The following is a 19,829-nucleotide window of genomic DNA, read 5'->3' as shown; positions in this document are numbered from 1 at the left end:
GTCGACGTTCCCCGCCGGGCCGGTGCGGCGCTGCGCGGTCCCGTTCCCGGCGTGGCGGTGAAGCGGTAGCCCCGGTCCGTTTGGGACTGGTTCCCCCCCCACCCCCTGCCCCGGCGGCATGGCGAAGGAGAGCCCCGCGGAGCCCGAGGCGCCGGGGCCGAGCGCCGCGGCCCAGGGGAAGGGCAGGAGGAGGAGGAGGAGGAAGAAGAAGGTCTGGCGAGGCGGCGGGGAAACGGCGACGGGCGCCGGGCCGAAAGGGCCCGACATGGCGGCGGGGGCAGCTCCCCCCCGCAGCCCCCGGGAGTTCTCCTCCAACTGGAAGGCGCTGCAGGAGGTGAGGGGGGACCCGGGGGGGGGGGATTCGGCATCCCCCGGGGGGTTGGGATGGGGAAGCCGGCTGGGGCCATGCCGTGATTCTGCGACTGTAGTTGCACTTTGTGTGTAGTAATTAAAAGCAAGCAAGCAAACAAAATCATCTTTTTGTCACTAACTAAAGTGCTGCGGGCAGGGATGTGGGGTGTCCCGTTGGAGGTAATGCCCCTAGAGCCATTTAGAGAGCGCAGGGCCTCAGCTGGTGCTGAGGCAGAATGCCTGGAGACCTCGGAACGATGGCAGGGTCAGAAACGGAGGGACAGAATCAATCCTTTTTTCCTTTTTTTTTTTTTTTTTTTTTTTTGTCGTTTTAGGTACTGAAACAGAAGGCCAAGAACTCCAATGAGTCCATCTCTACATGTCAAACAGACACCAAAAAGAAGCATCCACTCAAAGCTGGAAAGAGCCAAGAAGTTCCAGCCATCAATGGGAATGGGAGTGTGATAAAGGCCAAATCCACAAATAAAACGGACAGTGGTTCTGCTAAAGACAATCCTCCTTTGGCTAAGCCAAAATCCAAGAGGGTTGCAAGGGATACGAATTTAAATGGCACCAAAAGCGATGGAAAAGGCTGCAAAGAAAAAAAGAAAAACGGCAATATTTTAAAGGAGAAAGATGATATAAAACATAAGAGGAGGAAAGCTGAAGAACATGTGGAGCAGCAACCCAAAGAGTGAGTACTTCAGACGTCATACAAGTATGTGAATATCTGTTTTGGGAGGTGTACATAAGGAGCAAGGAGCAGTACATTCAGAACAGCTGCACTCTTCCAGACTAAGTTTTGGGAGAAACAAGATGCATGCTGCCCCTTCTCCTCAGATACAGCAACAAACCTGCATAGGTCACAGTACTAGACTGATTTTCACAGAGCTAATTTCTTGATTTAAAAAATAAATATGCTTCTTCTACACAATAAAAAATACAAGACTGCTTTAAGACCGTTAAATGTCATTAAATCTGTACTTACCAGGGCTGAAATCTGGTTTGATGATGTTGACCCAAAAGATATTGAAGCCGCAATAGGACCTGAAGCAGCAAAAATTGCTAGAAGAAATCTGGGACTCGAAACGGGCCAATCCAAACAGTCTGTGGAGCAGGTGCTGGTTAAAGAAAAGGCTTCTGAAGGGTGAGTGGCATTTTAGCGGGAAGGATGGCAGCAGAGGCATCAAGATTATCTTCTAGTAACTGATTTGCAGGTGCACAGCTTAAGCTGACATCTCCCCGAGTCTGCTGACAGACAAACTGTTGAGTTTTCCCTGTTTGTATCAACGTGTGAACCTTGTAAACTCCACTATGTGGTCCCTGTAACAGAGGTGTCACCAAGCTGTCCTTCTGTCTTTTAGGCTGACACGAGCAGTAGCCATGGACTGTGAGATGGTGGGAGTGGGACCCAAGGGTGAAGACAGTATTGTGGCTCGTGTGTCCATCGTGAACCAATTTGGAAAGTGTGTTTATGACAAGTATGTCAAGCCTACAGAAGAGGTGACTGATTACAGAACAGCTGTTAGTGGCATACGCCCTGAGAATATAAATACAGGTAGGAGGTTTTTGTCCCAAAAAATGTTCTTCAAGGAGGGAAAATTTAACAGGCTATCGCAGAAGCCTCGTTGGCTGAGCTTGGAAAAGTTTTAGACCTATTTTGGGAAATGGAAAACAAAATGTAGTCTGAATGCTAAGAAAAATTGTGGGAAGAAGTACTTTTTACAGAGTGGTCACTAATGCCCTAGAAGTTAACTTGTGGATTATGGTATGGCAATAATAGGAAGTTTATTTCCTTTTAGTGCTACACTCTTTCTGGTATTCTCTATGCTTTTCTAACAAGCAGAGGATTTAGGGTACTGTACAAATTTGTGTAACTACAGTCCCAAAGATACAATTGCCTTCACAAAAAAGATGCAATGTTTTAACTGTAGCTTGCTTAGTTGTCTTATGCATCTAATGGAAAGCCTTTCACTATGTGGTATTTTTAGGTGAAGATTTTAAAACAGTTCAGAAGGAGGTCGCCGACATCCTGAATGGAAGGATTTTAGTTGGACATGCTTTACGCAATGATCTAAAGGTAAATGGCTGCAGATTTGTTATTTTGAAGACAAGGCTCCAAAAACTTAAGATCTATTCAATTTCTAATACATCTTTCTGGATCAGATGCGCATACTAAACTCCTAGGAACTACAGCTTTATCACTGTTACCTCAGTTTCTCGTCATGTCATGCTGCACCAATTATAGCCCTAGTCGCTTGCCTACTAAAGTTCTCCAGCTTCCAAACTCTGTGGCTAATAGCACTGATCTGCTTACTGAAGAGCCAGGAAAGAAATATAACGATGAAAAAACTGTTTGCATGCTTTCCTTAGCACCCAAAGCTCAGCAGTCTGGTCATTGTTACCAGAGACAGGTATCTTATGTCCTGCTGTACCAGCACTGCAGGTAGTCTGCACAGGTGGTGCCTCCAGATTCAGTTCTGTTTCCCATGCTAAGTAGAAATGTGGTTCTTGAATCCAGCCAGTGTCTGGATGATTGTGGTCTTGTCCATTCATGGTTTTGAACTATCTCTTATAATGGATGGAGGGAAACAGCAGAAGCTGTACATGCAGCTGTACAAAGTTTCATGCAACAGCACGCTTTGGACTGGAAATGTAATTTCTTTTAGGTCCTATTTCTTGATCATCCTCAGAAGAAGATACGTGACACACAGAGATACAAGCCTTTCAGACAGAGAGTCAAGGTAAGAAACTGACTCTTGAGCTGCTGACTCCCAGCTGGTAGCTCACTCCTACACTTGTCCCCACCTGACCCTGTTCCTCCTTTCCTGAAACAGGGATGCCTGCTTTTTGTTGCTTGAAAATGCTAGTCTAGTTGAATGCTTACTTAGTGTTTGAAATATATCAATAAGTTACTTAGTTCAGTACAAACATTGCCAGTAACAGCTGTGCACAAAATTCATTGGCTTTCCCATTCTTTAGCAGTTGCATGGTCTTCATAATGCTCTTCTGGATAGCTAAATAAGATGCTACAGTTCTACTTACAGTAAGGCTTGGCTCCTCAAAGGTACTGTTTCCATAGGGATGTAAAAAAAATTAGATGGCTTCAAGTTTCTGCTTAGACTGCAGGAGTAAAGGTTCAGATTATAGGGAGGTATTTTGTTTCATAACTCTATACTCAGGTTGTCTTTTTCACAAAAAAGCACCCCAAATGTAAATCTTAGGGTTATGTTAATACACATAAAATCCTTTCAGCAGTGCATCCATAAATCTCATAATTCATGAATTCTTCTTGCCAGTTCACCAGTAGAAGCTGAGATGTGCTATACTTTACTGAGGAATGCACTCAAACTAGTATTTTTATATGTATACACATATATATATTTCAAGTAGAGTGAGACAACATGAGTCTATCTTTTCTATTTCTAGAATGCACGGCCATCATTGAAACTGCTCTGTGAGAGACTGCTAAATGTTCAAGTGCAGACATCAGAGCACTGCTCGGTATGTATCTCATCAGAACATACATTTTTGGGTAGATCAACAAGGTATTACACATTAGCTCTAGGATCTAAGTTCATTCCAGAATGCTGGGGCTTCATTTTAGCCTCTCAATGAAAGTTAGCAAGCTCTGCTCGGACACCAGCATGCAGCAAGATTGCCATCTAAGCTTGCTTACTTACTGTTACGTGTCTCCTACCACTTGGATTATTTCCTTAACTTCTTTTGCACAAGTCAACTGTATTTTATTTAAATATTAATTCTTGTTATTTTAAGATCCCCGAGGAAAAAAGTAATTCTCAGGTATCAACTGCTTACCTTAAAAGCAGCATTCTGCACTGTTGTACTATGGCAGGTTGGATAAAATAGTGTGAGTGCCTACTACTGAATGGCAGCAGTTCGTTCCTTTCTTTCAGTGGACAGGAGGATACAATAGAGGAATGGACTGAAAAAGCAGGGCAAATTGTGAGGGTATCTCCAAGATACTGTATCAGGAGTATTTTTTCATTATGGCTTTCCAAGTCACGATGAGAAAGAGCAAGTGCATAGCCTTGTGGTGGGCCATGCATTCTGAATACATATTCATCCCTTCCACTAGTCACAGAACCTAAATCTAGAAAGAAATTATGAAAAAAGTTACTTGAAAGGATGTATTAAAATGATGGAAGATTTAGCTGCTTATTAATAATAACGTTCTTAAACCATGTCAACTATGTTTCATTAAGCCTCCACTTTGTTCTGTTCTGTTTTAGATTCAGGATGCACAAGCAGCTATGAGACTCTACACCTTGGAGAAAAAGAAATGGGAAGCTGCTGTTAAGAACAAATCTAACAACAAAAATTGTAAAACTTGAATGGTGTTTATCTGCAGCATTTGCTGGTTTCATGTCACATTCCAGGGCAAATTCAGAGATAACTCAGAACTGACAGCAGCTACTTAATAAAATCAATCAAAAGACAGTATTTCCTAACCTGGTACATGAATGCTGCCATATCAAAATACTGCTAGTATCTCCTTTCTGGATGGTACTTATGCCTAATGTCTACTACTGTGTTAAACAATACTTGTAACAAATGCCTGCATTTGTGAAGTACTTCATCAGTTCAATTTCTGCAAAGGACTGAATAAGTTAAAGTGTTTTTAAATTATGATAGATGAAGGAAGAAACTGTCGTTGCTTTGTTGAAACTCCCAAGACTAAAATCTTTATTTCAAGTATTTTAAATTCTACAAAAGTAAGGTGAATTCTTAATTATTGCTGTTAGTCTCTCGGTTGTGGTACCTAAATCAACAGAATATATAACTGTTTATATATTATTAATGGCCCAATATTAATCTTTCTGGTGAGAAAAATCTTTTAAAATATTTCTGGAGCATCCAAGCTTTTATATTTGAGCCAGAAGTGTACAAGTCTTGTTCTTATACAAAAAGGTTTTCTTTCACTTCTGCAGTTTCAAAAGCGTTGCATCCACAAGGGTCATTATCTCCTGGAGAGAAATGTGAGAATTGTCAAAACAAGATTACCTTGTTGTTTCACTTATTTTTATATTCCTTTATTAATAAAAACACTGTGTCTAACATAGGTCTTTAAAGTGAGTGGTGTTTTAAACATGTGGGGTCTGATTCTACAAAATCCAAAGCAACTGTAATTGCCAGACTGAATACTAATGCTGTGATTTAAATAATCTACACGGATACTGGAAGGTGACAAGGAATGGGTTTCAGAGATTTAGCAGTTGCATGTCACACACTGTATTGCCAGAATGAGAGTGTTCTGATCTTGTCTGTCAACAGGGGACACAGGGAACAAATTACATTTACAACAGAAGAGGGAGCTTTCTTCTCTTTTGTGATTCTTTTTCTACACTACCTTGTAACTGCAGGGTCCATTAAATTGGTACAGGCAGTGCCTGCAGGAGACACTGGAGAACAAGTTTGTGTGTAACTATCTTTGAGACAAATTATGTAAGTAGGCTAAATGCATAACTAAAAAGAGCGAAGTTATAAGACTAACCAGTTTTATTGGCTTAATGAAAAAAACTTGTAATTACTGGTTTCTTGACAGCAAGCCATTGCAAAGGAAATACTACTGTAACACATTCAATAGCTTGGATAACTGCCGCTGCTGGTGTTTCAAGTTATATTTTTTTAAGTACAACTACTTGTTGGAATTTAATGTAAGTTAAATCTTCCAGCAAACTGTGACAAGGGTTTGTTTTGTTGTTAGGGGTTGTTTTTAAGGATGTTACTTATAAAGCAAAAATAATTGGATGTAATATACTTATGCTTTATTCCTGTAAACATTAGCCTGTTTTGTTGTGAAGAATGTAGTAAATTAATGCAATGCAATGTTGCAAGAGACCAGAACAGTTTTAAAAAATTACAGCATAAAGCATAAAGAAAAAAACCCTTCCAACTACTTGTTTCCAGTAGTTAGAAGTATTCTTACAAACTTACTCTTCAACCCATATATACATAATTCTGTGAATTTGCTGCACTATGTAATTCCAGCTATTTCAGAATGATAAAATCCATAACCAGAAGTAATATACTAAGCATACACCCTTTATTATCACAGTGACTTCTACATACCAGGTGAGATGTAAAACGGAATTTTATTTCAGACAGCAGTTCTTCCATTTTCTGGGACAGTAGATCTAGCACAACTTCATCTGTAAATGAACAGGGTAATTTACAGTTACAGCTGCCAATAGTTTCACCAGGAGCTAAAGGAGACCAGAGAGAGAGACAGATGTACACAAAGGGAAGGCAAGATAAGATGAAGTTAAAACATTGTAACATCAGAGTGGCATTTATTCAAGAACAAGTGGAATGAACTCTCAGTTCCAATTTATCTTCTCTCGGACACAAGGTCTTCCCTGAGAGCAACTAACATGTCCCTGAGCAGCTACTGTTACGGTATTCTTTGCTACCTTTTGGGGGTGGAGGAGAGGAAGAGACTCTACAAGTAACACCACCATCTCACCATACTGAACCATCTCGTTAGTCAGCATACAGATACTTTCCACCACTCCAAGATCATCAAAGTGAAGGTGATAGGCATCTTTGATCACGTTTATTCCAGTGCCTTTTGAATCCGTTATAAATCTCAAAGCTGATATTTCTGAAAGGGAGACAAACACTGCTGGGCAAATTGGTAGCTGCAGACTGCATTATCTGCTTTCCGACCCCCTGCTGCAGCTAGCACACGTAATATTTTTCCAGGAAGTCGTGCCCATTACTTTCAGTCTTCCTAAAAGCTATTCTGAAGAATATTTGGGCAACAAGTAGAAAACCATATATGCAGCTGACACTGTCACACATGGCAGAAGCTATTTTAATGTTTATTGTTTTCACATTGATTTAACTGTGTAAAAGGGTAGAGCTCAAACAACTTCATCATAAATAACAAAACACTCTCAAGTTACTAATAGATCAGATTGTGCTGATCTAATACTTCTCATACATGCATGCTAGGTCCATGGGAAGAAAAAAATTGACACCTCCAGTTTCACTATTTGCTCTTCCAGTCCTGCAAGAAAAGATTAACTCAGGAGAGCAGATGTCAATCCCAATCCCACTTTGAACTATACAGAAACATCCACTTCTGTGCTGATCTGCAATTAATTAGAAAAAAAAAAAAAGAATTGCTGAATGTTACCAGATAGCCTTAGCAGGCTTGCTAATGCCAGGCAGGCATTCTTCACCAGCACTGGTCTTTCTGGGTTTGTCCTGAGCACATCCAGCAGAAGCGCTGTTGTGGGCTCATACTCATTTTCAGTTAAGCAACCTTTAAAACAAACAAAAAAACCACAAACAAACCCCCTAAACTTCAATATACTCAAAAGCCTTTAAAACAAGACTTATCATCATTCCAACTTCTGCCTCCTGTTTCTGAAATGACTTCTTAATCATGCAATAAGTTACAAAGAAAGCAGGTGAAAACCTGTATTGCAGTAAAAAAGGCCTAATAAAGTCTTACCATGAGTTGATCCAGGGGTTTAAGAGAATTTTCTGATACATCCTCTACGTCAAGATGCCCTTTCATTCTCCAAGCCAAAAGGAATAGAGAGTCCTGAATACTCAACCTATTCTGCCGGTGGGTACTAGAAACAAGACTGCTTAGGGTGTTTTACTCAGCTCTTCCTAGTGGAACGATGGCATAAGTGCCAGGTGGTAGCTAAACATACGGCAATATTCTTGCATGAGAAAGAAATAAGACAGAGTAGTACTGCAAGGATGCGTTTCTTAGTGCACATGATAATGAGATATGCATTTTATTTTTTAATCTGAAATACTGTTCCCAATCTACAAAGCAAATGGCATAAAAAGAAACCTCCCAGCCAATGCTGCACACTAACACTGTGTTCAAAGGAGTAACACAAATGGGATTCTTGGTCTCAAGAAATAAGCCAGAGAGAATGCTCTGCACAACATGGGTTGCTGTAGCTGCCCATCATTACAGTAACCATTAGCAGTATCTAGTTATATAATTGCTACAGCTCATCAAAAATAGCTTCATTAGAAAGTGTTAGAGAGCAAGTGCAGGGAAGACTGGTTAAGAGACGATGCAAATTCCTAACTCTGCTGCCATCTGCAGAGCCTGCTAAGGCCAAGCAGCCTGTATTTCAGGGATCACCACTAACAGCGTTCTGCATGCCAGCCTTTTCCATGCACAAGGGACAAGAAGGCTGGGAAAACACACCTTGGAGTGACAATGCCCACAGAGCCGAGCAAGCAGACTCCGTAACTCTTCCGTTCTGGAGATGCTCTTGAAGGACCGCAGAGGTAACAGGCACAGCACTTTTCAGCAATGCTTGGTCTACATTATTCTCTGAATTACCATAACAAAAAGCAAATGCATCAAGCAGTTATTTAATCAAGTAATAATATCATAAGCACATTGTATGTTAAATTATATCAGTAAAACCTTCAAAGATGTTGGCATTGGAGTAATGCAACATTATTTTAGCACGGACAACAGCAGAGGGAAGGAACCCAAAACGTACAAAAACAAATAAAATTTTACAGGACTAATAAACAGTAATGTTTATTGCAGAAACTTCTCCATGAACTAGTTTTCTTTGCCATTTAAATTATACATGGTGATCACAGCAAGAGACCTCCAAAAATAACCATCTTTTTGACAGAATACGGTCTGCAGGATGGATATTTAGCTGGTCACATAAATGGGTGGTTTGTTGCACAGAGGGAATAAAACACACCAAGTGCAATTGTGAACATTTTGTGCTTTGAGCATTCCTTGATGATTAGACCACCACAGACCTATACAGGAACATATCACCAAAACAAATCTCCTAAAAAACCTCCCAGTGCGGTCTCCTAAGAAGGGGTCAGCTCAAGCAATCACCCATGGCTCTCCAACACTGTGGGATGATGCTGGTTTAGTTCTAAGGCAATGGGAAGAGTACGCTTGCCAATCACATTTCTTTCGGAAAAGCAAGTCTCTAGATGTCCAACTCAAGATTCAGCCCAGTGCTGCCAAGAGAAGTGCAATGCAAAGAAATAAGATGCTATTAATTCCAAATGCTGATAACTAATCTAATATGCTGTTTGCACTCCACTCCCTCTGCTAAGAGCAGAGCAAAAACCACGACTGACAAACCAGAAACTGTGTGTACCCTTTCATTTCTGACAGTCTGTTCACAAGCCATATCTTGGCATAAACAGTAAAAATTTGACTTTGACACCTTATCACAAAAAGGGTTGCTAAAAAGTCTGCATTAGTTTTTAGTTTTCTCCCATTTAAGTCTGGATCACTTAAAGTTATTCTGGTAGTACTGTGGAGACATCTCTCCAGAATGGGAGAAAGAAGAAAAATCCAGTCCCAGCAACAGGAATGTCTGAACTCAATTAGGCACAATACCTGCTGCCTTTCAGTCACATCACATGAGTCTAGGCACAATACTTGCTGTGTTCTGCTTACCACTCACAGCCAAGCTCCAGAGAACTCCACAGCAAGAGAGGCAGATCTTTTCATTATGAAGAAATTTTCTTAAAATTGACAGAAGGTCTGGAATTACTCCAACTTTCCTTAGATTCTCTGCAGCAACTTCTGAAAAAACAGAAAAAAATTCTATAGAATCTGGTATTTTTGTCCCACTCACCCTCCTCACTACAGAGCACGCTACTAACCATATTTAAACAGTGATAACAAACCAGTAACATGATACCATCAGCTGAACAAAAGAAAGCAAGAGAACAGACCGAATTCTTTAACAAGATGTGCTTAAGCATAGTGTTTAACACAAGTGACCCTTTCAAATGGATGTTTGGCCATCCCTTTTCCATACAGATCTGAAATTTACAGAGCAGAAAAGGAACCAAGAGGGTATAAATGACTATTTTTCAAATGTTTGCAATGTAGCAATTCAAGCTACCTCAGCTTCAGAATTAGGAAACACTGTATAAAAATAATTTGGTCTTAGAGGGTAAATTTATTTGTACAGGACACTTTGTGTGTAATTTTTTTTTTTTTTTTAATTATCACCTTGCTGCTAAGTCCTCTGTAACCATTTATAAAAAAGAGTGTTCTGATGACTGTTTAACTGACACTGAAAACAAGTAAAAAATACTATAAATATTTAGCAATTACAACCTCAAGAGAAAAAACAAAGTAGAGAAATTAGGTAGAATGGCTTCAATTCACCATGGCACAGTCAAAAATAGAATCCAGGTTCTATGCCCCCATTTTCCTAAGCACTACTATTTGCATAGTTTGTACTTGTTTCCAAAACAAGATGAAATACAGGACCACTCTAATAGATACAATTCTGTAAGTACCTGAAGTCTCAGCAGTGTATCTTACACTTTCAGGAGTGTTCTTTTACCCATATCTAGTCAATCTTACCAATAGTACTCCTATTAAACTAATACCTACATCTCTCGGTGAAATCACGAGTTCTGCATTTTATCTTGGATTAGATTATAAAAGTCAAAACATAAGAATATTCACCAAAAATGAACAAGGTGACCCACCACTGGCTGAAATCATCATCAGCAATGTGCAGACCAATGAAAGTAACTCCTCATTTTCAGAGTATTTTCTCACTGTGTCTAACAGAGAGCTGGTCACATTCTCATCCAGGGCCATCACCACATCCTGTTCTAGAGTTGTCAAAAGTACACATTTGAACAGAACAAAGATTTCAGTGGCTTTGAATGAAGTCTGAACCCCCTGCTGTCAGCATCAGTAAAACATTCAATTAACAGCATTTTTTTCACATAACATATCCAGAAGTTACTTTAAATTTTCTTTTTCTGCAACACAATTCTTACTATTTTCAAGCTTATATCATTATCAGGTGTTATTGGGGTGAATTGCCAAGAAAGTGACAGCAGGGACCACACAAGAGACCAAAAAACACTTTTATGGTTTGAAATTCAAATACCAGAACACTGAGAGTCTCTTATTTATGCACTCTAGTATATAACATGAAAACAAACTTAGTAGCCTAATATCAGTAGCCTGTATTAAAATTAACACTAACACAGAATTCATGTATGCCAGGCCTGAAGAAAGTCCATGAGAATCCAGACTCTTATTAAGGCTGGTTAAATTCCTCTATTACTTTAAATTCATCCCCTAAAAACATTACTGAATCCATTTTAAACCTTATCTGCTACCTCTAACTTTACAAGAGATAGGCTGTATTAACCAGAATAAGCTGGAAGTCTTGTAACTGTACCTTGACTAAGAATTTCAAGCAATAAACTGCAACCATCTACTTGTAACCTGAGAGAACCTACATGAGTCTTCATGGCAAAAGCGATCAATTCCGTGAACGTTCTCAGATAGGGCAAGGCTGTGGGATAAAGAAATTGTTTGAGACAACATTCAGTTACACAGTGTAGAATGCTCAGTGGGTATCTATACTCCAAAACACAAAAGTTCCAGCTTCAAATAAATTTGCGTCCCTATGGACAATGTGAAACAGCAGAACAACATTCTTAAATCAAAGAGAAGAAAGTGCAACTACAGATGGAACAATACAGAGTGAATTTTGTAGGCTCTGTGGGATATGACTCTTATTAAACACAGCTGCAAGGCTATGCAAGTTAAATGTAGCCAGCACGTTCCTCATTAAGTCACACTGGCATTGTTCCCCAGTCATGTAGCCAGTTGCGGGGTAGAACATTGTGCATGAGCCCAAACCCATGCTTTTCAGAACCTGTGGAGGAAAGTATTTCATCAGGTTTCCTAATTCTAGGAAGACTTTGAGCTTTTGAAATAGCTAATACAGCTATTCAGTGTATCCACAAATACATGATAAAATGTTGACAAAAAACTGGGATCCATTTTGAGCACCTTCAAAGATGCGAGCATCAGTCATGGCAAGCCATGGTGCAGAAGTGCCAAACAAGTCACTCAGATGTGGCACAGCCTTGTACTGCTGTCAATAGGACTGAATGAGAATCATGAAGATCCATTCATTCTGTTATTTACAACCAAAGCCTCCTGTATTACTGAGTAAAGATTTCTTCAGTAACAGAGTTGAAGGTACAGGTAACTCTAAGGAAAAAAAAATGTATTATTCTTTTTCCTTATCAACTACAGATAGGAACACCCCTGTGTTTTAACATCATAAGCCAATGCCAGCATTAAAATGCTATCACTATCAAATACCAGTGCATTTTATAACTGAGATAACATGGTGCTTTGAAAATATTAATCTTGATCTGACATTAATCTGAAAAATGTGCAGATGCTGGGAGAAAATATACAGTCTTCACTCACACAGCTTTACTAGACATATGTAGCTTCCTTTTGCTCTATCAGTCTTACAGCCCTAGGCATTACCCCCAAGTTGCCCCAACGCTGATATGAATTACCTTCTTCAAATGTCAGTTTGCCAATTCACCTTAGTTGCCAATTAAAATATCACTAAGGTTTTTTTCCAATGTCTGTTTTTCTTATCCAGTAAAACACCTCTGCTGTTCAACAAAAGCATTTACAAAACAAGTACCAACACAATCACATCAACTAGTGGCCTATTCCAGTACATTCCAAAAAATGAGAAATAGGAAGAAAGCAATTTCATTCTCATTTATTGTCAGGAGAAATCTTTTCCTCTTCCTATTATCTCAAAATGTAAGGAAAGAGCAGAATAAATAAATTAATAAAATAGTGCCTTACCACTTTTATCTCTTATAAAGCTGGCAAGGTGCTGAATGGCTTTAGCCTGTACTTCTTCTATATCCCAGAAAGCCTGCATGAAATCTACGTAAACCAAGAAAATTCTTCTAACCATTTGATACAAACACTTATAAAAAGGACTCAGGTTTTCTCTATTTTGTGCAAGATGTGAATTCATATAAATGAAAATAATGTAGATTGTGATTGTTGAAGAGAGAGAAACTTTTCCCCAACACATCAAACATTTAAATATTACAAAGCGTTATGATTCACCTGTATAATCTGTGTATTTGGCATTATATATTTTGGGGATTTGCTGGAATATTAAATCAGAGCAGGGATAGGGGCTTTAAATGCATTATTCCAATAGCCTTTTCAGATTAAGATAATATCTTCCTTACTTAAAAGAAAAATAATGGAGCAGATCCTTTGTTGGCATAAATTGGCAAACATGTTAGAATGCAGACAAAAAAGTGGGGCTCCCCAGTTTTCTGAGGAATGATTTTGATCCCATTTAACTTGTGCACTAGGCATGGCTGGTAATCTTATGAGGTTATAGAAAAGGCTGTACAGTGATCCTTCCTCCAAATAGCATCTCATTTTATTTCAAGTAAAATGAATGTCCAATAATTCATTTTCAAGTAGAATGCATGCTGACTGGAGAACACATGGATTTATTTCCTGAAAAAAATCACCATTATACTAATCTTATTTTCCTTATTACCTAGAACACTTTCGATTCCTCCCTCAAGAAGCACATCTATTATTTTGGGAGGCAAAGACTTTTTCAGTTTTACTGAAGAGGCACCAGCAACAGTCAGGCATTCCCTAATAAATGGAACATCAGTCAGATCCCTAGAATTGAGACACAAAAGCAGTACCAGTAAGTTAGAACTGGTAAGTTACAAAAAAATTTCTACAGGCTTTGTTTCATTTTGATATAAAAAGTTAATACTACTTCTTTGAAGACTGGATTATTTTTGACAGAACTTAAAACAATTTACTTCAAAACAGCTAATGAAAGAGCTTACACTGAGCAAGCCATGCTTAGGCTTCAAGTAAAATTGCGTATAACATGATTTTATAGTGCAATGCCTCAAAAAAGGACACCTATGCATATCAGAATGCTCACTTCTGAATGAACACCAAGCCTTTGACTTTTTTAATAACTCAATGTGTCAAGGCAGTAAGATCAGCAACTTTGACTCAATTTCTTTCAAACAGTAGCTAATATTCCCCTCTTTGTGAAGGTAGGTGGGGTTTAGGACAAAAAAAATAAAGGGAAAGCACCCAGAACTCACTTTGCTGTGGGTCTCATGCTGGGCTCAATCTGTAGCATCATAAATAAAATTGGAAATAAAGGCAAAGAGCTGTTATCTCCGTTTTGCAGTAATGTCAGAACTCCCTCAAGACGGCTGGTATCCTGTCTAATATCCTGCAGTAATGAAGTTATCTCTTCTGCCTGTAAAGGGTATAGTATCAGAAGAGGTTTCACATCCTTGTTTACAGATATCCCGGTGGGCCCATGACATTTTAAATCTATAATGAAACATTATTACATACATTCAGAACAAAGCAGGTCGTCATGTCAAGTAGAATACAACCCAGAGACCAGATGTCAGATTTCTCAGTAAAAGAAAAAACAAATGTTTCTGGAGCCATCCAATACTTGCTATCTGTTGAAATAAGAATCATACAGTAATGTTGCTGACATTGTACTATACACAGTTTTTACTTGCACATGCGTGAACTGCAAGCAATTGTTTTATATCTAAAAATAATTTAGAGATAGAGATATTCTGCAGAGATTAGACAATTTTTACTGGGGATATGCCACAAAAAACCACACTATAACTAATGAACAATTTTCTAAGATGTTACTGTATATGTATCAAGCTAAAAAGTATTCCAACTGTATCTGTTGCAGGGTTCTGAGACTCACAGACTTATCTATAGTTTTCAATTGTGAACAGAATTAATACTGCAGGCAACTGCCTATGAATATCCTATTCATATGTTAGAAGACAAATAGTATAATGTGGAAAAAGGGGAGGGAAGACATTTTTTTCCTCTTCCGCTGATTTTCCTCTGAGGACTAAAAATATCCACCATAACTGAATCTTTTAAAAATAAAGTAGAAAAAAAAGTGAAACAAGTATCTACTTTCTTCCACTCTTATTTTCCATTTCATCTCATCTGTCATAAGTGTTTCTGTACTGAAGTCGCTAAGCATGAAGGATGCTTCACCAGTCACAAGTATGTTTGATGGCTTGAGATTTCTGCAACACAAATATTTTCTGTCAGCCTGTAAAATTAGAGTCTAATGATATATAACTACAGGTTCCCAGCATCTTTACACATCAGAAGGTTTGGGGCTTTTGGAGGGGTGCAGGAGGTTGTTGGTAGTGTGTGGTTGGAGGGGGGTTGTTTTGTGTGTTTGGTTTTTTTAAATATACAAATCATAATCTACTGAAATACAATTGTTTTCCGCTTTTACTGTGAAATGCTTTAAAATTTGTGACACAAATTTATCTGAACACGGAATGCAACAACTGTCTCTTACTTTAGATACACAAAGTATATACCCCGTCCATCACAGCCACCAAAGTGTAAGCATTAAAAGAAATGGTCAATATTCTAATGTTAAAATTAATATTAGAATTTTAGCACATTCAAAAAAAAAACAAAACAGAGAGAACACCTAGCTCAAATGGATAATATTAGACAAAACTTATGAAACAGACAACTTCAGAAGTCACAGAAAACTAATCTACATATGAAGTCCAGAATTTCTACCTCCTTCTTCCCCTTTTGGAACAGTAAAATTCACTGCCTCTGAACAGCCGTGCTGAACCAACAGTCACTGCAAAGAACAGTGACCTATCAGACACAGAGTACAAGATTTCTACTCACCTGTGGAAAATACTTTGTTTGTGTATATAAAACAAAGCATCCACCATCTGCCCCAGGAACTTCACAATCACCTGTTGAAGGGAATATACATGAAAGTGTAACAGAGTAACTTCCAAATATCCTTTGGAAGACAGCTTCCAAAAACACCCTTCAGCAAAACACTGTGCTTTGAAGATTTTGGGGAGGACTTTGAGAAAGAGGGAATACAGAGGGAGATATAAAAAGAAGTGAGACTCTGACAGTTTAACCAGATGCCTCTTCTGTACTTTTTACCATGTCCGCTATTTTTTCTGATTTCTGCCTTTTTTCCTTGATTACAGATGAAAGATCTCCTTGGCCTGAGTGCTGCATTACCAGACAAAGGAACAGAGATGATATCTGTAAGAAAACATTACACCAAAATTGTCTAATTGTTCACAGGTAATAACATATTCAGGAAGAAAGATAAAACTGAGCACTTGGCCAAACTGGTGGGTGTGATGTTCGCCAATACCAAGGTGTTTGAAGATGATTAATCTCTCACAGAGGACACTATTTACTTTCTTTTATTAAAAAATACAGCATGTTTCGTTTGTTTTTTCTTAAAACAAAACACTATCAAGGATCTTATCTGAAGCCATATGGGACAATTCAAGTCAAATATACACCCACAAAATCATGACAGATTTTGCCTGAGCACGGAATAAAATCTGCAAATAAAAAAGTCAGGGCTTTCAGTTTCCTATATTCTCTTATAAAAGGGTTTTCATGCAGGCATGAAAATCAGAATTGCACACCGATTCACATCAGAATCTGTGAGTCAGTGTGCAATACTGCCATGGACTCCAGACATCTTCACAGCTTTTCAGCGTGTTTATTCAGGAGTTAAGAAAGCAGGCTTGTTTCAACTCAAATAACCTTTTTTAGCATCTCACACCAATAACCCCAAATTTAAACCTGCAAAAATGCTTACATGCCTACAACATTAACCATGTGTTCCACTTTAGCCAATCCTATTTCATTCTCACCTCATGATCCCAAGTCACAAACAATTCTTTGTAAGCACAGATGTTTGAATGATGAAGTTTAAGCAAAGCCTTTGCCTGCATATATAAAAATAAATAAAAAAAAAATAAATAAAAAAGCATTATAATGATAAAAATAAAATAAATAAAAGAATGATAAATTTATAATAATATATAATAATAAAAAAATACAGAGAGCACTTTCTGTGGCTACACAGTCCTTCCCACTGAACATGACCTTAAATAATATCCTAAGCCAGTTCCTGACTCATTCATGTTACATGTCTGATCAAATCCTTTCAATTTGCAAGCTCTATTGTATATTTGTATGTGCAAATGCCAAGTTAAGGAAAATATTTCTAAGGCTCTACTCAATATAATGCTCTAACAGCCTTGTGAGATTCAAGGATATAAACTGATCCTTAGGGAGATGATATGTAAACAACCCCCTTCATCAGTTCCTAATATCCAAACCTGAAAACATATCTTAGAATATGAAAGTCAAGATGATTTTTCCCCACATAGCCATTATTTCCAGTAACCCCTGTACAAGCTTGAACCACAGAAAATACAACGACACTACCGAGATGCTTATCTCCTTGAAGCTGGTTTCCATGTAAGGCTCTAACAATTACTGCAACAAATTTACTGATGATGTGAAAGGTAAAAATAATTCAACTTATTCTCCTATAGTTGTTTTTGTGTATGTGCAGACACAACAGAAGAACCGAGAGCCACACTCCCAGCTGGGACAACTGCATTTATTTCAATAGACACATACCTCAGCAGAAAAATTGGATCAAACTTTATCAGTAAAACCAGCCTCGGTACATAAAGAGGTCACCTCCCTTGAGTAGGATGAAGCATCTGTACTGGCATGTAGTCTCATCATTTTCAACTACAGATGTCATGCATACTGGACACTGTGAGACTAATCCATTATGAGCTACTTCACGTATTTTGTTGAAACAAATTTTGAAATTTTAATACTATTTCTGATGTTGCTTCTTACTCAAGGCATTGAAACAAGTTTGCACAAAAAAAAGTACAACAAAGGAAGAAAACCAATCAAACCATTCACATCAAAAAATGTCCAACTCTGAGAAATTAACATATAACGAAATATGTTAACTACAAATTGAGTTCTTAATAATAAACTATAAACATACCAAAGTTCTCCTTCAGCTTAAAGGCCAATAGGATGAGCTTTGCTCTTTGTCTTCAGCACAAAACAAATATGAACCCTGAAAAGGGACTATCCTCTGAGAACAGCTGTCCATTTGAATTTACATATTCAAATGTAGGAACAATTAATACAAAATCCTGGCCTAAGCCCAAGCAGAGGGCAGGGAGAACAGCCCTCAGATAGTCCTACCTGATTTACATCTTGACTATTTACTTAGTTAATCCTTGTAGATAAAAGACTTTGCTCTGTTAAGACTTTGGTCTTTGTAAGTGAAGTAGTAAAGAACAACTGCACTGATACCTCCTTCAAGGCCTCACTTGCTTGCTTTTCCTGAATGCATTCAACCTGCACCAAACAAAAGAGAAGGATGAGATTGTAATATAGAGACAGGCGAACTTTAAGCCAGACCAATCTTGCCAAGATGACTGGAACTGCAAATTGTGTATGAATTGGCATAAATTTTCAATGATAACTCCAATTGCTAACGTTTGGAGCGGTCTTCTTGTTGGGAGATGGCCAGAAACAGAGCTTTAAGCGAGTGTGACAGCTAGCCAGTCCTTCTCCTGCATTGTCAAAGTAGCAGTAAGCTAAGGTGAAAACACGCTGGATGACCTAAATAGGCTGCTCCCCTTTTCCCATTTTTAACCTCAATATTCTTGTAAACTGATTTTCCCATTTCCAAAACAGCAGCACAGTAAATTGTAAGCCTACTCTTACCCAGGCCAAGCTGCCCAACGTGTTTGTCTCTGTTGCCATCAGAAGGGTCCATGGAGATGACAAACATGCCAATGGACTCTCGTTTTCCTAGCAACCACTTTCTCACCTGCTTTATTACACATTTCTTCTCCGCACCCTTTTCGGTTTTCAATTCAACTACCAGCATAGTGCCCAGCGCCCCAGGCTGGAGCTGCTCCAGCACCTGCAGAGCAGAGGAGAGACACTAACGCACTTGGTGGTTTTACACCACCAAGGCAGAAAGCCCCTCCAAACCACTTTCCCACAGACACCCTCCACGCAGCACACACCTCCAGTTCCCTGTGGCAGGACCACGGGCACCCCCACCCACACCCCAACTCTCGAGAGGGGCACACAGGCCTTGGCCTTCCCCTCCCTTCCAGAACTTTCCCCCTCGTTTCCCCCCTGCTAAGCACAACACCCCCATCTCCCCAGGGCCGTCCACACCCCAGCGCTTCCCTCCCTGGGACCACGCAGGTCCCTTCCTCAGGGTCACTTACACCCTCTCCAAGGCCACACACCCCCCAGGGCCACTTACGCTCCATCCCCACGGCCATATACTACCCCCAGGGGTATCTACACCCCCTCCCCTAGGCCACAAAGCCCTCCCCACAGCCATGTAGCCCCCCAGGGCCACTGACACCACCCACAAGGCTGCAGCCACCCCCTTCCCACCGGACAGGGCCCGACCCTTTGGGCAGCACCTCATATTTCTCCATGGCGGGACAGGGCCCGACCTCCCTGTGAGGCAGGACGGGTGAGGAGGAACCCCCAGGGCGGGAGCAGCCCCTCAGCCACTAGTAAGAGATAGCGGGGCAGGGAGAGACAAGAGCACTTCCCCTTTGCCTCAGCCTACACTTTCAGCCCCCCAAAAAGCGCCGTGATAGACCCCCGAACCGCAACAAAACCCTGGGGGGGAAAAAAAAACCCCGAACTGCCGAAGTATCTCCTCCTTAGGCGGCGCGGCTCCTTTAAGAACCCG

The 19,829-nt window shown here is 39.6% G+C and overlaps 2 protein-coding genes across 3 annotated transcripts; one reads left to right on the top strand and one right to left on the bottom strand.

Annotated features, from left to right (window-relative positions):
* Positions 1-45: 45 nt before the first annotated feature.
* On the top strand, positions 46-5,434 carry REXO4 (REX4 homolog, 3'-5' exonuclease). The gene is made up of 8 exons (XM_049831954.1): positions 46-334; positions 687-1,045; positions 1,343-1,498; positions 1,716-1,909; positions 2,343-2,431; positions 3,021-3,095; positions 3,781-3,855; positions 4,605-5,434. Exons 1-8 carry the CDS (start codon positions 119-121, stop codon positions 4,704-4,706), a joined length of 1,266 nt encoding a protein of 421 aa, XP_049687911.1. The 5' UTR covers positions 46-118; the 3' UTR covers positions 4,707-5,434.
* STKLD1 (serine/threonine kinase like domain containing 1) lies at positions 5,233-19,776 on the bottom strand. Of its 2 annotated transcripts, none has more exons than XM_049831951.1 (19): positions 19,552-19,776; positions 18,936-19,031; positions 18,413-18,457; positions 16,930-17,004; positions 16,196-16,300; positions 15,923-15,993; positions 15,173-15,288; positions 14,573-14,685; positions 14,311-14,471; positions 13,734-13,864; positions 13,010-13,093; positions 11,562-11,678; positions 10,852-10,980; positions 9,800-9,928; positions 8,558-8,686; positions 7,514-7,642; positions 6,839-6,976; positions 6,445-6,578; positions 5,233-5,339 (listed from the first exon to the last, which is right to left on the bottom strand). In XM_049831951.1, the coding sequence occupies exons 1-19, from the start codon at positions 19,564-19,566 to the stop codon at positions 5,292-5,294; spliced, it is 1,965 nt and encodes a 654-aa protein (XP_049687908.1). In that variant the 5' UTR covers positions 19,567-19,776; the 3' UTR covers positions 5,233-5,291. The 2 variants fall into 2 exon arrangements, with proteins under 2 accessions (XP_049687908.1, XP_049687909.1); XM_049831952.1 differs by having other exon boundaries at positions 6,445-6,524.
* Positions 19,777-19,829: the final 53 nt, after the last annotated feature.

The sequence above is a fragment of the Accipiter gentilis genome, chromosome 29 (genome assembly GCF_929443795.1).
Source record: "Accipiter gentilis chromosome 29, bAccGen1.1, whole genome shotgun sequence".
NCBI classification, from domain to species: domain Eukaryota; kingdom Metazoa; phylum Chordata; class Aves; order Accipitriformes; family Accipitridae; genus Astur; species Astur gentilis.
The sequence above is the reverse complement of the archived record's forward strand: the minus strand, read 5'-3'. Positions and strand labels throughout refer to the sequence as shown.

Coding starts and splice junctions, on each gene's coding strand:
- STKLD1 (XM_049831951.1), bottom strand. Junction 18,458..18,935: donor AGAAATGTGTAATAAAGCAG/GTGAGAAAGTGG, acceptor TGTTTGGTGCAG/GTTGAATGCATTCAGGAAAA. Junction 11,679..13,009: donor CTTTATAAGAGATAAAAGTG/GTAAGGCACTAT, acceptor TTTATCCCACAG/CCTTGCCCTATCTGAGAACG.
- REXO4 (XM_049831954.1), top strand. CDS start 119: ATGGCGAAGGAGAGCCCCGCGGAGCCCGAGGCGCCGGGGCCGAGCGCC. Junction 1,499..1,715: donor AAAGAAAAGGCTTCTGAAGG/GTGAGTGGCATT, acceptor TCTGTCTTTTAG/GCTGACACGAGCAGTAGCCA. Junction 1,910..2,342: donor CCCTGAGAATATAAATACAG/GTAGGAGGTTTT, acceptor TGGTATTTTTAG/GTGAAGATTTTAAAACAGTT.